Consider the following 14560-nt stretch of genomic DNA (forward strand, 5'->3'; position numbering starts at 1 on the left):
CCAATCACTCCTCAGTTCTTCAGGAGGAATTGCTCTGTAAGTGGGTATAGATTTGGTGTGTCCCTGGAGAAGCTGAGTTCAGGGCCTCCCTATGTCGCCATCTTGGACCTACATTCTAAAATATTTAAAACAGTAGCTTGAAGATGGATTTAAATGATAAACTCATTTAATATTCTTTATAGATTAAAATCTTCAGACTCAGAAATACGGGGTCTGGAAACTAGTGGGCTTATCTTTTAGGGGAGTATATTTTTAATTGATTATGCAAATTAGTATTCAAAAGTTTACCATATAAAGTAGAAATCCAAATAGAGGGGATCAGGAGACAGTGGTAGGACATATAATTTGAAATAGTTTTTAAAGTCTTACTCTTCCTTTCCTTTCCTTCCTTCCTTCCTTCCTTCTTTCCTATCTATTAGAGAGGGGGAGATAGCAAGGGGAGAGGGGGAGAGAGAATCTCAAGCAGGCTCCACACCATCCCATGGTTCAATCTCACAACCCTGAGATCATAACCTGGGCCAAAATCAAGAGTCAGGGCACTTAATCAGTTGAGCCACCCAGGCGCCCCTGAAGTATTATTATTTCTGACATGTAGTTAGAAACAGAATATAGTCATGACTATTATAGTAGATCTTTTCCTATGGGGAAAGGAGGAAAGGAATGTTCTGACTCTGGCTATATTAAGCTATTTAAATGGGATATCTTAAGCCTTTTCATTTTAAAAAACTCATAAGTAAATTGGAATCTCAAGTATATAAAACAAACAGAAAGACCAAGAAGATATTCTGTTTTCTTCTCTTGGCTAACTATTTTACTCTGTAAAAACAGAAGAGTGCCTATCTTTCCTGCCACTGGCACCCTTTAAGAATAGAAGCTGGGTATGCAACTCCCAGCTGCCTAACTGTTCCTTTATCCTTCCTTCTGAGTAGGCAGAGGTCTGATTCCCAGCTATCTTATTTCTTCTACCTCTCCTCTATATTTCTGAGTTGCTAGGGTCCTTTTTTGATGCTTCTAAAAATTGATTTCTTACCGTAATTGAAGAGCAGGAGTCTTTCCAGCCTATACGGTCTGTGTGGTCTATTTCATTTTGGCCTTCCCTACAAACCAGCTTAACCTCATCTCCCCTCTCTGTGGACAGAACCTGATCCACAGCTCAGTTTTCCTCTATATGAAGCCAGTGGAGCCAGTTACCAACCCCATTTCTCTCACCACTGCTGACAACAACTACTAGTAATAATAACAGCAGCTACTCGTATGTACTGAGTGCTTTTTATGGTCTATACTTTGTATATGCATTCCTTCTTTATTCCAGTAATCTTATGGAGTAGATACTATTATGTCCAAGCCATGCAACTAGTAAATAATGAAGCCAGGATTCATACCCAGGCAGCCTGACTCACAGCCTCTTCTATTAAATACTACTTACTACACACAGATCAGATATATATATAAAAGCATCTATGTTTTAAGAGTGACTGGAGATCCTGTTATACCCTGCATTCTCTGCAACTTGTCGATGATTTTATTAGTAGTTAGCTACCTGGGAAATGTGTTTGTACACTATATAGGTGCTGAGTTTTCTAAAGGACCCTCTGTTTGAAAAGACAATGTAAGCTTCATAAACAGTGTTTGCTCATAAGCAAAGAAGACTATCACTGGTTTTCGGGATGTTTATTTTCCTTCAGAATCCACTGTATAAGTAAAACCTGAGAACCCTTTGTAAATTCAGTCAAAATGGAGCTTCATAACCATATCCTGAGATACCTGCTTTGCTTGCTAGAAAGCTAAAATCCGTATTGGTAGCCCTTTCCTGGTAAATTTACTAGGATCTTGAGATTACATTTTATTCACCAAGTTTCATCTGAATTAACAGAAACAAAGGGAAATAACATCTCCCTCTTCAAAAAAGAAAACTAATAATAATACTGTATCCTAAAGATGTCTATTAGGAGTCTCCAACTTATTTTTTGGAGCAAGTTGGAGAGTAAATACATACATTTCTAATATGTTATATATCCATCTGTATAAAATTGAATGCAATGGAATACTCTCCCATAACTTCCAACTATCGTTTTTAATTTTTTCTCTTTAAATCTGTTGCAGAGATAATGGCATTTCTTTTCTTTTCTTTTTTTTTTTTTAAAGATTTTATTTATTTTATAGAAAGAGATCACAAGTAGGCAGAGAGGCAGGCAGAGGGGTGGGGGAAGCAGGCTCCCTGCTGAGCAGAGAGCCCAATGCAGGGCTCAATACCAGGACCCCGAGATCATGACCTGAGCCGAAGATAGAGGCTTAACCCACTGAGCCACCCAGGCGCCCCTGGCATGTCTTCTTAAACAGTTAATGTGCTTGCCTTCTACCTCTTCCCTTTGCTCATAAAATACCCCTTATTTAGAGTGTCCACCATCATCTCATTCTATGTCTACAATTTCCCTTAATATAGTTCCTTAAGAGACTCCCTCTAAATGCTCTTAGCATTTAGGAATACATTTTTTTTAACGAGTTTCTTAACTACCAAACATTTATTGCATAAATCTCACAGCCTGGTACTACTAAGAATATAAAAATAAGGAAAAAATATAAGAAATTAGTGATTTATTAAACATTAAACATATATACTAGACATTTAGACATTTTATCTAGGTGTTTTCACTTACCTCTCTCAATTCCTTTTATGTATAAGAAAACTGTGGATAAAAGAGATAAAAGCCACATAGGTAGTAACAAAATGGAGTTGGGATATATACTAGTCAGTTTGCAGGTGTGAGCATCCTATGTCTAATTAGTTTAGGGAAAAGGTATAGTGCATGGAAAAAATACTGGGGTATGACCAAAAAAGGGGGGGCAGGGATATAGTAAGTCCCCAAATACAACTGCTACCAGGGACACTGATTTTTCTTCTCTGCGACGGACTTCTCTTCTGTTGCAGATCAGAAGGAATGTCAACAGTCTCCAGGCTTCATAGTTTAGAGTTGAGAACATTCCAGGGACTCTGGCCTAACTGGGGTCAGTTTCCTACCCCTGACTTAGTATCTTAAGGATGGTGAGGAGGTTCATATAGGAAACATGGCTACTAGAATTTCAACCTTGTTTAGTAGTACTACTTCCAGAGAAAGGTGACTCACTGTGAATTGGGTAGTATCACACTGGTTAATATATAATGTCCTCTTAAGAACTCTTTTATTCCCAGTCTTATGTTCTTGCCACTACTTCCCCTATATAATGTGTTACTGAGGTTTACAATGTAGTAATAGTTGGGGGAATAGGACCTACAAAATAGCAATGAGGAACTATAAGAAAGGTATGAAATCAACAAGAGAGATAAGATCTGTTCTGAAGTAGTTACCACTTCAGTTTGGGGTATTCATGAAGGCATTCATGAAGAAGTTACGTGATCAGGACTTTGAAAGATAAGCTCATCTTAGAAATGAGGTACTTCCAAGTACAGTAAATTATCATAAACAAAATGAGAATAAACAGAGCACATTAACTAATTAACCTCAAAGAGTGCAAAGGATTAAAATCCTATCCTTCTGACCCCAAAACCTATGTTTTTGTTGCTGTTAATAGTACATGACATATGGAATACACTGAATGAAAGCATTTGAAAGTCCGTTTAGCAACCCCTGCAGAAGTCCATATGTAAGATTAGAGGAGCTAAGGTAGTAGCACTGAGAAAGCATGGTATGGTTGTGGGCAAAAATATAATTGAAATACATAGGCTGTGGGAAATAAATAGATTAGAACCAAACAGGTTTAAGTAACATTCAGTGTCATTGACTGACCTAGGAAAAGATAATCTGTTTTGCGGGAGTATTATTTGTTCCTAGTGGATTCTGGTGATACACAGCAATTTAAATTGAAATACCCAGGCATGTAAATTGGGAAAGAAGCCAGAGCTAGACATTTGAGAGCAAGGTGTGAAAACTGGTGAGATTTTATGTAGGCAAAAAAAGTGGGGTTGTGGACTGAAACTCAAGAACACCCACATAGCCAGAAGGAAATGGAAGTAGAATTTTGGTTTTGTCTTCTACGTTGCTTGCTATCATTTTCTCTTTTGTGTTTTTCTGTATTGTCTAAGTAGACAATGTGCACCTTTATGATAGTAGGCAGGCTGTCCTTAGACTTAATAGCTATATGTGTTGGGCTCAAAGTACACTACTCAGTAAATCACTTAAAAAAATTTCATCAGTTATTTTAATACTTTTTAGATTATGATGCTTTATGTCACTTGATAACATTTTAAAGAGTTATAATTTACTAGCATATGATTTCTAAATATATCAGTTATATCTTGTGAATTCCTCTGTCCCAAACTCCTGCCTTGTCTATATAATAGTGGCCATATTTTAGAAAAGAATCTACCTGTGAAATACTTTAAACATAAAATTTCAGAGTCCAAACTATAATATCTTACAATTTGACCTATAGTACTTTGGGTATCTTCATAGATTGAAAATGAAAAATAATGAACATTTCTTTGCAGGAAGTGTATAAAATTGATCTCTAAATTTACAAGTAAGTATTAAAGACCAAAGTTTATTTTTTTAAAGTAGTACCATTAATATTGGTACACAGGGATTAGAATTTATCATGTTCTAGAGGTGCAGGTTTGTCAGCATATGATGAGGATTCATTCCTTACCACTGTGTTACAGTTTCTGATCTCTCTTTTTTCTTCCCAGCTTCTACTAGTCCCACCCAGGCAGCAGAAGTAGCTTGGAGATTAACATAATATCCATTTACACCCACTTTGTATACACTCCAGCCAGGGTACTTAATAGAACTAGCAAAAGATAGCTAATATCTGTATTTGAATAAACTGTGTTTTTGATATTTCTCTTTTTTTTCTTATTTACAGGGAGTTGATTTTCATATGGAGTAAACTTCAGCTTAAGTCTAATCCTTCAAAGCAAGTTTTTGTAGATCAATGCTACCAGCTTTTAAGAACAGCAACTAATGTGAGAGTCATATTTCCTTTCATGAAAATCATTAAAGATGAGGTAAATAGGATATATTTATCCCTTGATTTTAAATGAATTTTAAATGACGGTTCACCAAAACTTGAATCTTTTATGATAAAATTTATTTGAAGGGAAGGAGGATTTTAAGGCCACATTCTCCATGTATTACATCTTTCCCTTCCCCCAACCTCAAACTTCCAACATAGTACTAAGGGTATACATAAGTGAAAATAACTGAAAAAAAAAAGACAGAAAAACTGCCAGTTTGGTGTTACTTAAAATTTAATATGGGAACAGCTGCTTCCATAAGAAGCTGTTACCTCTTTTCTTAAATAAGTTTATCACTTTTAAAACTATCCTAAGTCCTGTTTGCAGACTCTTATTTGCAAATGAATTTTGTATAACCATAGGTAATACCTGCTCACTTTCACAGAAAAATATAGTTCATAGTTTTAAGTCTGGTGTTCAGATAAAAACGAACAGTGAATTTTGAGGTATTTCTGAAACCTGACACATTTTTAGAGTATTTGTTTAAAGTAATAGTGAAATCCATTACCTGTTTTTAAAAATAGTTCTGAAGTAAGTTCTTCATGGTTCACTTAAAAGTGGGTACAGTTGTACATAAGACTCTTACATAAACATGAAATGGGATCCTGCAGATCTTTTAACTTTTTCCCCTCAAATATTAACAGAACTTTGAATACAAAGATAAGAAAGATAAAGCTACCCTACACTTTAGGTAGCTCCATTTAGCTGAATCTCTATGTGGGTTACTTTTAAATATATAAGAGGCATCCATTAAATAATATATTTTAAATTTTTTTTATCTATTTATGCATTTATCACATTATCATGTCACTCATTAGGTGTATGACCATGTAGTGATTACATCCCTCTGATACAAAGTCAGCAGCATTGTATTCAAAGTTGTTTTTTTTTTTTTAAAGATTTTGTTTTTTTATTTATTTGACAGAGAGATCACAAGTAGGCAGAGAGGCAGGCAGAGAGAGAGGAGGAAGCAAGCTCCCTGCTGAGCAGAGAGCCTGATGCGGGGCTTGATCTCAAGACCCTGGGATCATGACCTGAGCTGAAGGCAGAGGCTTTAACCCACTGAGCCACCCAGGCGCCCCGTATTCAAAGTTTTATACATTTCCTATTTATTAACTGGATTCATAGCTTCATTATTGAATAGTAGAATGTCATTCAAATGCATTGTCGAAGTTAACCTCTACCCCCCTCAAAAAGGGGAAAAATAAAGTATGCTATAGATTCCTTTTCAACATCTGAAGTGCATCAGAATCACCTGTAAAACTTAAAAAAAAAAAGTATCATATGTAATTTTTACATAGGATTCTGATTTGCACCACAAGTTGAAAGATTCTTGTTATAAAAAGTTTACAATATAGGTGAAATTCATAGTTACCATAAAGCTTTCTTATTTTCATGTCTAGTCAACCTGAGAATATAAGAAGAAAAATTCAAAGATGAAATAAATATTGAAAAGGTGCTTAACTATACTAAAAACATCTCTACTCATGGAATAAATCATTCATGTGCTCCAGTACTGTGAAAAGAGGCACAAACAATGATGTGTGAGTTCAGAAGAATGAGACATTACAGATGGCATATCTGAAAAGGCTTCACAGAGGAAGATGCTTTAAGCTGGGTTTTGAATGATAGAGAAGGGTAATACTAACATGTAGAGGCTTTTGTAGTTTACGGAACATTTTGCCTCTTTGTATTACTTGTTTTTCTCACAACTCTCCATTGGCATTAATATGGGGAGGTGTGTGGGAGATGAGTCTACTCAGACTGGAGGAAGTTGCGCAGTGGCGAGTGGTTGGTAGAAATCCTTAAGAGGCTTGCATGCTGCACTGAAAATCAGAACTTAACTCTATAAATATACTGGAATTGTTGAAGGATTTCAGGTAAGGAAATAGTGTGTTGTCGTTTGTGATCTTAAAATTTTAGACTTGGGCAACTGGGTACATGATAATTCATGAGTTAAGACAGAGGATATAGATAGAACTTAGAAGAGAAGGAATTTTGTTTTGAAGCAGACCAGAATTCCCTATATCTGGAAAATCTAGATGGAAATATCTAATTGTAACAGATAATCAGAAATAAGAAATCTGAATACAGAAAAGGATTCCAAGGTGAAATGATGGATTTATAGGAGGAAGCCAAAGTCAGTATAACAGATCTGATCCCATTTACATTTGCAAACATTTATTCAGAGGTCACTATAAGCCAGCTTCTATGCTAATGATAGGAGAATATATAAAAAAAACGAGATACTATCCCTGTGGTTTAAGAATTCAAAGTCAGGGGGTAGGGGTATACACAGTTACAAAACAATTATGTATGTGCTTTTTATAAATAAGTATAAACTATTCTTAGTGGAAAGAATAGGGTATGTTTATTTCTGGGGGGCCAGAATGAATGGGGAGAAAAACTTTCAGAGTAAAACTGATTCTCAAAGAATGAACAGGAAATAAATAGGAATTCACTAGCTAGATAAAGTGGGATTATGATGTGCAAAATTACGGTCTGCTTATAGAACTGAAGTAATTAAGTAGGGTTAGACAGCATGTAAGGGACGATGAAGACATGAGGCTGGTGGCAGGGTAGTGTTCCTCCCTGTCATCAATATTATACCAGATGCAGGCAGTTCACACACACACTTTAATTTTTTATTTTATTTTATTTTTTTAAAGATTTTATTTATTTATTTGGCAGATACAGATCACAAGTAGGCAGAGAGGCAGGCAGAGAGAGAGAAAGAGGAGGAAGCAGGCTCCCTGCTGAGCAGAGAGCCCGATGTGGGGCTCGATCCCAGAACTCTGGGATCATGGCCCGAGTCGAAGGCAGAGGCTTTAACCCACTGAGCCACCCAGGCGCGCCCACACACACACTTTTAAAATCATACTATTATTGTCTTTTTCTATTCACAGAAGTATTTATGTCATTCCAAATCTATTTATCATTTGAGTTGGCAATAAATTCAAGTGTAGTTATCTTTGAGTCATCAGTACAAGTTTCAAAGCTTGAATAATTTTCAGATAATTTTCAAGTAGGTTCATTATTCTGATTTTTATTAGATTTTTAAAGATTGTAATTGCCCTGTTCATGTGGGCCACACTTTTCCTCTTATGTGGATAAATAATATTATTTAATAAGTAATATTTTTAATGCAGACTTACAAGTTTCTGTAAGCAATTATTTAAAAAATATAGTTCTTTTTAACATTGACAAATGTTAAAATTGATAAATGTTTTAAATACATTTAATTCAGCCTTCTGCCTCAAAATATGAAATGGGGGGACGCCTGGGTGGCTCAGTTGGTTAAGCAGCTGCCTTCGGCTCAGGTCATGATCCCAGCGTCCTGGGATCGAGTCCCACATCGGGCTCCTTGCTCCGCAGGGAGCCTGCTTCTCCCTCTGCCACTCTGTCTGCCTGTGCTCGCTCGCTCGCTCGCGCTCTCTCTCTCTCTCTGACAAATAAATAAATAAAATCTTTAAAAAAAAAAAAAAATATGAAATGGGTACCTAAAATAAATGGGGCTGGATCTATTATGAGGCATTTTGTATTATGGTTAGTAAGAATTGTCAAATTGGAAAATTAAATAAATTGGAAGCTAAAATGCTGTCTTCCAGATTATTCTCAAGTTAAAAAAAAAAAGATTTACTTAAATATTAAAAATTGCACATTTGTAATACAGTGTTTATTCAGCTTTCATTTCAGAGTTGTATTTTATTTTATTTTTTTAAAAGATTTTATGTATTTATTTGTCAGAGAGAGAGCACAAGCAGGGGGTGCTCCTGGCAGAGGGAGAAGCAGGCTACTCCTTGCTGAGCAAGGAGCCCACTGTGGGACTCTTCCCAGGATCCTCAAAATGTAACCTGAGCTGAAGGCAGACACTTAACCGACTGAGCCACCCAGACGTCCCAGAGAGTTGTATTTTAAAAGGATAAAAAGTATAATAGTTTTTTTTTTTTTTTAACAAAGGTACTTAGTAATATTTTTCCTTTTCTAGGTTGAAGAAGACGGCCTACAGATCTGTGTGGAAATATGTGGTTGTGCTCTACAACTAGATCTTCATGATGATCCCAAAACTAAATGTTTAATTTATAAAACAATTGCACATTTTTTGCCAAATGATTTGGAGATCCTCAGGATTTGTGCACTCTCAATATTTTTTCTTGAGCGCTCCTTGGAAGCTTATCATACTGTTGAAGAGCTTTACAAACGTCCAGATGAGGAATATAATGAAGGCACAAGTAGTGTTCAAAATCGTGTTCGTTTTGAATTGCTTCCAATTTTGAAAAAGGGATTGTTTTTTGATCCCGAATTCTGGAACTTCGTAATGATTAAGAAAAACTGTGTAGCATTATTGAGTGATAAATCAGCAGTTAGATTTCTAAATGAAAGTACACTGGAAAACTCTATAGGTAATCTAAAGAAGGCAGTGGAACAGCAAGGTTTAGATGAAGGGCTGGACTTTCTTACAGACCAGAGCACTGGAGAGCTTGATCCTGATGATATACCTAGAGTGCAACCTAAGGGTCACATTAATACAAAGAAAAATCTTATGGCTCTTAATGTTTCCAAAGTAGATCACAATGTCCCAAGGCATCGGTGTATGTTATGTAACAAAGAATTTCTAGGTGGTCACATTGTAAGACATGCCCAGGCTCATCAGAAAAAGGGCAGTTTTTCATGTGTAATATGTGGTAGGAAATTTAGAAACAGAGGACTTATGCAGAAGCATTTAAAGAATCATGTTAAGAAAATACAAAGACAGCAAATTGCTGCAGCTCAACAAGAGGATCAGGAAATCCCTGCTTTGGAAGAAGTAAATTGTTCAGATACTTTCATTTCATTTGAAAATAGGAATTCTGGTAGTAAAGATTTGGAAATAGAGACAATTACTGCTTCCAGTGATGGAAACAAAGAAGTCATTCCTGCACATGTGGCTGAGTTCATTGAAATTCCCGTAAGTGTCTCGGAAGAGGTTATTGAAAACATGATTGAGAATGGAAGTCCTGAGACTTCTTTAAAAAACGTCTCAGAGCCTTTGCCTGTATGTGAGGATGACTATGAGGAGGAAGAGGATGAAGAAGGTGATTACGAAGATGACGATTATGACCTGAATCAAGAAACTTCAGTACTCCATAAAATCAATGGAACTGTGTGCCATCCAAAAGACATATATGCTACAGATCAAGAAGGAAACTTTAAGTGCCCTGCTCTTGGTTGTGTCAGGATATTTAAAAGAATTGGCTTTCTAAATAAACATGCAAGGACTGTACATCCAACGGATTTAAATGTGCGGCAAACAGTAATGAAGTGGAGCAAAGGGAAATGCAAATTCTGTCAGAGGCAATTTGAAGATTCTCAACATTTTATCGATCACCTTAATCGACACAGCTATCCAAATGTGTACTTTTGTTTGCATTTTAATTGCAATGAGTCGTTTAAGTTGCCAGTCCAGCTTGCTCAGCACACAAAAAGTCACAGGATATTTCAAGCTCAGTGTAGTTTTCCAGAATGCCATGAGCTTTTTGAAGATCTTCCTCTCCTATATGAACATGAGGCTCAGCACTATTTAAGTAAAACACCAGAATCATCTGCACAACCAAGTGAAACAATTCTTTGGGATGTTCTTACAGACTCAAATCCTAATCATCAGGAAAAAGACTCATCTAGTAATGAGAAACAAACTATTAGTCTGCCAGTTTCTACTAGCAAATCAAGGAAAGATTCCACAGAACCAAAGACATGTACAGAAAGTATGGAAAAGAAAACAGATGGTTTAGTTCAGAATGGAAATGAACATTCTGATGACACTGTTTCTGATATAAGCTTGACAGACCAAAAGATGCCTGACAGAGAGCCAAATTCTGAAAATAATTGTAGTATTAGTGATTTAGTCAATGGACACAGTGGAATAGAGCAGACACCTTTAGTTTCGTCAGATCCTGCTTTGAAAATGGATACAAATAGAATCAGGACAGAAAACGGTTCCATTTTACCCAGTGTTGTACCACAAGAACATAATACCCCGCCAGTATCTCAGGCACCTTCCAAACCAAATCTGACGAGTGAACATACTTCATATGGCTTAATTTTAACAAAGCCGTATGTCAGACCACTGCCTCCCAGTTACCTTGATGAACGGTACCTTAGTATGCCAAAACGCAGAAAATTTCTGACTGATAGAGTAGATGCCTGTTCTGATCAAGATAATGTTTGTAAAAAATCCATGAAAAGATTAAGATGTGGCAAATGCCTGACCACCTACTGTAATGCAGAAGCACTTGAGGCTCACCTTGCACAAAAGAAATGTCAGACACTCTTTGGATTTGATTCAGATGATGAAAGTAAGTCTTCTATCTTCTCAATAGGTCTATCTGTAGAAATAGAAAATGCCATAGATCTTTATGAGGTTAAGAAGTTAACATTTGTATTGCACAGATGATAAAGCACCACCCCATACATTTTTTAATTCAAACAGACACTGTTAGGTGATGTTCCTGTTTTATAGACCAAGCAACTGACGTTTCACAAGTTAAGTAATTTGCATAGGTATAGTCTATGAACTTGTGGAGTCAGAACTTGGACACAGTTTTTCATACTTTTTGGTTATACTCATTCACTGTGTCTAAGGCATTTTTTCATTCCTGGTTTCATGTGATAAAAGTTTTAGAAACAGAGTAATTGTGATGGACATCTTTTCATTTGCATGCCAGAATATAAACCAAGTGAAGTTGAGCTGCTTTACAGAAACAGAAGTGAAAAAGAACCAGAAAATAATTGAAAGACAAAACTGAGCAAAATAAGATCTTGCCTTTCTACTAATATCAGTATTTTTTTGAATGAGTAAGAGCATAAAGAGAAATCTGACTTAGAATTCCAGTTGAACTATAAAATTTGAATTAACAGACATGTTCTGTTTTACAGGTGCCTGATAAAAATGTTTCAGAAAGATCTGTCGATCAAGCAGTAGTGTGAAAAAAGCACTGCAAGAAATTGCATCATCAGTTTGCTATTTTCCTGATGGCCTTAATTTTCAAGCGGTCTTGGATTACTAAAGATAAAGACAAAAGCACATTTTCTAGAATGAACTCAGAGAGGAGATGTGCTGGTTTAGACTCCAAAAGGGTTATTACAAAACTCCCAAAGTACCAGTTATCCAGAAAACCACATTTTTTTAAAAAGTTGATGACTATTAGTGCAGCATGTTCGGTTTCACTTATATGAGAAACGTGTTCAGGCAACTAGTCAGAAAGAAATACCAGCTATGGCCTTACAGAAAGGGAAAAGTTAATCCATTATTAAAAAAGAAGTGGGGAGGGGTTGGTTTACAATAAACAACTTAAAAGTATTCTACAAATGAGATTTGTTTTCTTGTCATGCATAATCAGATTATGTCCTCCCTTCTTTTCAAACATGGTTCAAAGAACTATTGCTATTTGGTTTATTATAATTTAGAAACTGATACATGAAAATAAAACTTGATTTACCGCCATGCTATCCATAGAAGATTGTAACTTGTTTCCAAGTTGGTTGATCAGACAGAACAGAGTTCAATGAATGTTATGCCAGCATTGAAAATTTAAAAACAAACAAACAAAACAACACTTTGCTAATAAGCTCTTAATAGAACCTTCCACTTTCCATTTTTATAATACCAATGAATTGTTTTTAAAGGCAGCAGTGTCAGTTAAATAGAAAAAGTACCATCAGTAACTTTGGGGAGAGATGGGAGGAATCTAAGACCATAAAGGCTATCTAATTGAAGGAAAACACTGAATTGCAAATAACTCAATGTGAATAATGGTATAAGCACACTGGGATATTTCTATTTGTATATAGGGTAGTGTTAGGACATTGCTTGATGATTCATAGTAAGGTCCTTTTAGACATTAATGTGAGTTATCCAAGTACAGTCCTATAAAAATAACTGGCTGTAAAAAAAAAAAAATGTCAGCTAAAATCAGGTCAAGAATTCATTGGTTTTATTCAGTTAGAGTTAATTCTAAAATAAGCCATACTACTCATGCTTTCTTATTTATTAGTGATAAATTTGGTCTGAATAGTAATTTTTATATATAAAAGGAAATATTTACACAAAAATTTGCACAGCAGGAACACAGTTAAGATATATTGATGCTTTTATTTTCCTTGATGACCAGTAATTTTCCTAAGGAAGATTTTAACTTACTAGGCAATGAATTGTTAAAACACAAAATGTTTTTTAAAATACCCTCTCAGATGTGTTCCACTTGTACATTCTCTAGAAGAGGAAGCTTAAAAAGACCCTTCTTTTACCTGTTAGTGTGTTAATCTATAGCAGGGATAAAATGAACAAAAATGCAAAGGCAGATTCTTAAAAAATGGAGCTACTAATGCACCATGGTCAACCACATATTCCAGTTTTTCCAACTCAGACACTTTTGTTCAAAGCAGATAATCTTACTGGATTCTACTATTACAAATTTTTGGAAATTAAGCTTCTTGAATGAAGTCACTAAGGAAGGGGATATTTTTTCCAACATAGCATCCAGACTTTATTAAATTGGGATTCCCAGGTCATGAAAGATCTCAAAAAAAAAAAAAAAGCCCAATTTTATTATTTATTCATTCACTACTATGCAATTGATAGTTACAAGTCCATTTCAGTCAAATTAAGGTTTTTGTTCTGTTTGTGTAGCCTACATTAGGCTGTGGAATTTACATTTAAATAACAGATAAGTAAACACAACTCAATCAGATTTTTTAATCCTTTAGGGTCAGTTCAAAGAAAAAAGAAAAAAAAAAAAAAACACTTTCTGTACTTCCTGATCCTGAAAATACAATACTTGAGTTCTATTCCAGTTCAGTATAAAATTCATCATGTAATAAAAAGTCTGTTTGGAAACTAGTTCATTTGGACAATGAATTTTTTTTTAAATATAATCTCTGTACATTTTCCAGAAGTTTAAAATTTACAACTTAATATTTTATCACATTTTTTAACTTTTTATTTTTTATAAGTTGTATCTATTGACAAATCCATGCTGCAAATTATTTTCATTCATTCTGGAGTTCATACCAAGATGTTTTAAACATATTCCACTTGTTAATTTTGTCTTTGAGGATTTGTTCTACTTTGGTGTTGCTAAGGGAAAACTGTTTCTGAAACACTTAGATCAAATCGGTTTATACATAATTAAATCAAGGAATGTTTTATAAAAATCTATTTGGCCATGATGTTCTAAATCTCTTTATATACTTCTCAAATAATTGCTATTGAAAGTATGTGTACATTTCATTATTTATGTCTTACAAAGCATAAGCTTACATCATTTTGCTTTTGTGGGGTGCATAAACTTCCAACAGTTCTAATTTGGGATTCAGAAGAAAAGGAAGCTTTCTTATTCCTCAGATTCTTCTCTTTTACTTTCTATTCCTTCTCTTTTGAGGATATGCTTATCTTACAGGAACCAAGTTTCAATCCTTTTTTTTTTTTAATAAAAATTTCCTTCAAATCATTAACTATAAACTTTCTGCTGTTTCAGTAAGGTCAACAAAAGAGCAAATCTGAATTTTTGC

General features: G+C 35.1%; 1 protein-coding gene across 2 annotated transcripts in view; it reads left to right on the forward strand.

Annotated features, from left to right (window-relative positions):
* ZNF654 (zinc finger protein 654) overlaps positions 1–13765 on the forward strand; it is an 84499-nt gene extending 70734 nt beyond the window's left edge. For both annotated transcript variants that reach the window (XM_080829468.1, XM_080829469.1), the window contains 3 exons: positions 4861–5002; positions 9000–11346; positions 11927–13765. In XM_080829468.1, the coding sequence (XP_080685594.1) occupies positions 4861–5002; positions 9000–11346; positions 11927–11934 (2497 nt within the window). In that variant the 3' untranslated portion in view covers positions 11935–13765. The remainder of the gene's footprint in view (positions 1–4860; positions 5003–8999; positions 11347–11926) is intronic.
* The last annotated feature ends 795 nt before the right edge of the window (positions 13766–14560 follow it).

Source organism: Martes martes (genome assembly GCF_963455335.1).
Source record: "Martes martes genome assembly, chromosome: 1".
NCBI lineage: Eukaryota > Metazoa > Chordata > Mammalia > Carnivora > Mustelidae > Martes > Martes martes.